The sequence below is a fragment of the Miscanthus floridulus genome, chromosome 13 (assembly GCF_019320115.1).
Source record: "Miscanthus floridulus cultivar M001 chromosome 13, ASM1932011v1, whole genome shotgun sequence".
Classification (NCBI taxonomy): domain Eukaryota; kingdom Viridiplantae; phylum Streptophyta; class Magnoliopsida; order Poales; family Poaceae; genus Miscanthus; species Miscanthus floridulus.
In genome coordinates, this window is record NC_089592.1 from 84,147,141 (window position 1) to 84,151,743 (window position 4,603).

The window sequence follows — 4,603 nt, forward strand, 5'->3', positions numbered from 1 at the left end:
AATGGAATTAGGCAGCGGCTATTTTGCATGAATTTACCAAGCCCTTTTCTTTTCTACATGCAACCAAGCAGTAGGCAAACCAGTTTAAGTATTTGGTGTGATCTGGAGCTGCTTTCATTCAAGTATGTCTCTCCTTACCCCGCAAAAAAAGTATGTGTCTCCTTTCCTGCTTTGAGCTGGTACAAGAACACAAAGTACACTGAGATGACAATAATCACCAATTAGATATCAAACAAACTACTAACAGTACCCACCTTCACACACATAAATAAGTTCTTTCAGGTGGTCCAACCTCTGTAAGGTTTTTCTATATATGTTCCCTTCTGTACAAATAAACAGCATATATAAGAGCACCCACAGTGTTGCAGAAAAGCGATGCTTGGGAAGGAGAGAGAGTATCGAAGCATTGTTTCTCAACACTGCAGGACTGATGCTTCATTTTCAAAATCAAGCATCAAGGACTAAACAGGCATCGGTGCCCAATCTTCTAATCCAATAAAATAATATTTCTTTTGAAGATGGCAGTTGGTCAACGGTAAAAACCACACTCTCAATACCGTTGCTCAGAGAACTGCGCGTAGCGCAGATGGCAGAAGCCGGTGGCTGGCTTGCTGCCCCGCCAGCGTTCAGCGTTCGAACCAAGGGTTCGACGTTGGTGTCTCACAGGGGTTTTTCCCCGGCACAGCCCAGGCTGTGTTACTGCTATATATACATGCATATATGGCGGTTTGCATACATCAGCAATTGAGAAAATACACTACAAACATCAGAAACCAGCTATCGCCATGGATAGCTCCTCGTCAACAAGTTTCACAGACATTCTCAACTCCTCAAACATCAATTCAGATCTACAAGATACAAACACACAACATCACCTCAATTTTCTTCAACAGCATTATGCCATGAACCATTCCCCCCACCACCACATTTTCCTCCAACACAACATGGAGGTCATTACCTACACAACATGAACCCATTTCCAGGTCCCTCAAGCTACCAGAACCTTTCTTCCACACCATACCATGGAGGGCCTTACCAAGGCAATATTGCGCCGTACCTGCATGGAGTGCCAGGTGGTTTCACAAGTAGTCCAGCATCTCCAGTTGGACCGATGGCCTTCTTTCCAGGTAGTGGAGGGAGTGCTTTGCGAGCTGATGAAAGGAGTCCAATCGCTTCGGCCTCTCCAGTTTTAGGACAACAAGCGCTGTAGCATGATCCTGCCAATGGCACTGAAGAGTGAAGAGTGGAGTGAAAATAGCGCATATGAGGCTGAAAAGAAAGGGGTCGTATAATTTGGAAAAAGGACGACCTGCGACTTGTAAGTGCTTGGTTAAAAAACGTGAAAAAGATAAGTTGTATGCAGAACATCAAGGAGCACGAAAAGATGTTGAGCGTGCATTTGGAGTTTTGCAAGCTTAAGTACCCCAGCAACTACGTGGCATATGAGATGATTGTTGAGGGCGAAAGAGACACATACAAAGAGGAAATGGTACGCCTAGCACCGGGACGTCCAGATGGGACGTCGCGTCCGGACATGGCTCTGACATCTGCGGCGCTCCTACATCCAGCGCAGGGACCCGTGCCCACCCCGCGCCCTGCACGAGGAAACCCACGTGGGTTGACCCACGGCTACACCCCAGCAGCAGCGACAGCTACCGGCCGCGCCGTGCAACACTCCAATCTACTTTTGCAACATCCAGTTGAAACCTTTGCAATATACGTCTAAAACAGATAAAATATTTAGAACATACAATTGGAATACCATTGCACCATGTGCAACGTCCCGATCTACTTTTAAAACATCCAGATGCAACACTTGCAACATACAAAAAAAAGACAGATAAAACACTTGAGACATGCGTCTGAAACACTTGCAATATGCGTGTACAAAAAGCAGATGAAACATTGGGGATAGATGCTTGCAACATACGTGTACAACCATTGCAACATATGCAACATCTTAATCTACTTTTGAAATATCTACCTGAAACAATTGAAACATACATCTGAAACAACTAAAATACTTGAAACATGGGCTTGCAACATGTCTGAAAAGCATCCAGAAACACTTGAAACACAGCATCGCCGTGCGTCCATAACCTACCTGGTGCGCAACTGCGGTGGCGCAGGCTCGCTGGATGGTGCGCACCCGCACACACGCCATGCTCGCCGTCGCCCGAGGGAGAGGAGATGCTGCCGGATCGAGAGAGTCAGCGGCTTGCTTGGATCTCACCGGGGTGGGGGGAGGGCCACCGAATCTACTGACGTTGGGTGCTCCTGGTGGGTGAGGACGCCGATGTGGGGGAGGGCTGCCGCCGCCGGCCAGGGAGGCAGCCATGGCCGCGCGTCGGGGTAGGCGCGGTGCGCGAGCGAGGAAGGGAGGAGGAAGCGAGGAACTGGGTGCAGAAGTGAGCGAGTGAGGCATCCGTCTCTTCCGGACGTTTTAATTGGAGCATTACTGAGGAGGAAAGTAAGTTGTTGGGTGAGGCGGGTCCCATTTTTTTACGGGGCATCACCTGGGTATATTGCAATTTAGAAGAGAGGTGAAGCATTGAGGTTTGCACAGAGATGTGAAAAGACATTTGAAGCCTCCGCACACCGCGGGTGCTCTAATCATCAGTGCACGGGTGCTAACATCATATAGCTGTTTGTTGCTCTGGTAGTTTGGTCTCTGTTGCAATGCTTTTGGAAACGTACGTATTGTCAGAAGCAGTGGCGCAGAAAGTTCAAATATGTGTATATGCTTCGTGCCACAAGTTATTAAGAACATCTCTTATTAGCATATTATTAGTACACCCTGTTTTCCAGCAGATGCGAATATCAGTCGCTACACAATATTGGGCAAAACGGATCCGTAAAGTCGCCAAAAACACAATATTTGTTAGTGCAACTGATGATATTATCTCTATCCTACTGTACGCTATCAGCCTTGAAGTTGACTCGTTGACCGTGCATGCGGGAGAACGTTGAACGTGTGGCAGCGGCGATCCGAGGTGGATTCGGGTGGGGCCATGGCGTCAGAGAGCGTTAGGCTTCCTTCCACTCGCTGTCGCTGGTTTTGTTATCCACAAAAGTAGAAGGGGCGGTGGGGAGGCCGCAGCCGCACAGGCACAGCTCCTGCGGGATGGCGTGGATTGGGCTTGGGGCATGCCGCTGCAGCTCGCCGCTACCACCGTTCCGGGCGGCGCTGCCGCGGCGCAGGCGTGCGGAGAGGAACGTCAGGATCGGCTGCGCCTCCGTCCCACGGGAGCTCGGCACGACCGCGGAGGCGGAGCTGCCGCCGGTGGTCGTCGAGGGCACCGAGGTTAGTGATCGATCTCAGCACCGTTCTTTCTAGATGCTGCTGGCGCTGCTGCACGGGCATACGTAAAAGCTGCTGATGCTTCGGTTCTCCATGTGGTCGTCTCGTGAATTGTTCCAAGGAAGAAGCTGTAGCGTGCGAAGGGTGCGACGGCATGGGGTGGATGCTCTGCGACTTCTGCAAGGGGAAGAAGAACAACGTTAAGTCGGAGGGCACCCGGGTGTACCGCCGTTGCCCAACGTGCAAGGCGGTCAGTAACTCAGCTCTCTCGCGGTGGCTCGTGTAATCTTTCTGAAATTTTGATGAACATTCCCCGTGGCATGCATGCAGGCGGGCTTCATCCTGTGCCCAAGATGCAGGGTGTACAAGTGCATCACCTTCCCGGAGAGCAACGAATCATGAGCGTATCATGGTGGCCGCACTTGTGGGATGCAGATTATGTCTGCAGAAGGAATCTGTGTGATTTATTATTAGTATATTATGACCATGTTTAAAGAACAATTATTATCTTCTGATCATGTTCATAAGAGAACATCTCTGTAACTATCGGTTTTAATTTCACATAGGTAACGTGCCCGTATGTTGGTACGGGACAGCTAAATTTTTATACTAAAAACACACAGGTCGCATAATAAGATAACAATACTGTGAAAATAAATATCAATATTAAAGTAACATTTAATCTAAACAACCAAACTATGGTGGTATTTCGTCACATGACAGTGAATTTTATGGACTGAAAAAAATGAGTCCTCATTGAATCCTTCTACAGCCACCAAACTACCGCGGCAAACAAGAGCAGTGCTAAATGAGTACAAAATTTTACAAAAGCTGAAGGGCATTCAGGATCCTCGACCCCTGCAATCTGCTCTCTCACTACCTATTCCAATTGAATAGGATCGGGAAGAAATGAAGGAACAATATTAGTCGGTACAAGCAAATAGCAATATATTGAGATAAGTGATAAATTAGAACACTGAGTGCTTAGATTAACTACTGGGCATCTACCAAGAGGAGGCACAGGAATGTGTTTTTTGGTTGAACAAAATGAAAGCAATATCAACCTGCAAGAATCGAAGGACAAGACGTCTAGGACCCTTGCACTGCCTCCCGTGCAGCTGCTCCAGCCGCAAGACCTTCACAACAACGTACAGTAATGTACTCCAACCTTCTGGTACCAATCCTCTTGTTGCTGCACCACCACTGCTGCTATCTTGGACGAACAGGTCGCTGATCAGCTACAAATACTTAAGGAATTAAGTGTTCTGATATTATAAAAAAAATCATATCAATAATCTCACA

At 47.9% G+C, this 4,603-nt stretch overlaps 1 protein-coding gene across 1 annotated transcript; it reads left to right on the forward strand.

Moving 5' to 3' along the window:
* The first annotated feature begins 3,093 nt into the window (after positions 1 to 3,093).
* Positions 3,094 to 3,844, forward strand: LOC136502093 (uncharacterized). Its single transcript, XM_066497577.1, has 3 exons — positions 3,094 to 3,304; positions 3,423 to 3,551; positions 3,632 to 3,844. Exons 1-3 carry the CDS (start codon positions 3,125 to 3,127, stop codon positions 3,701 to 3,703), a joined length of 381 nt encoding a protein of 126 aa, XP_066353674.1. The 5' UTR covers positions 3,094 to 3,124; the 3' UTR covers positions 3,704 to 3,844.
* The last annotated feature ends 759 nt before the right edge of the window (positions 3,845 to 4,603 follow it).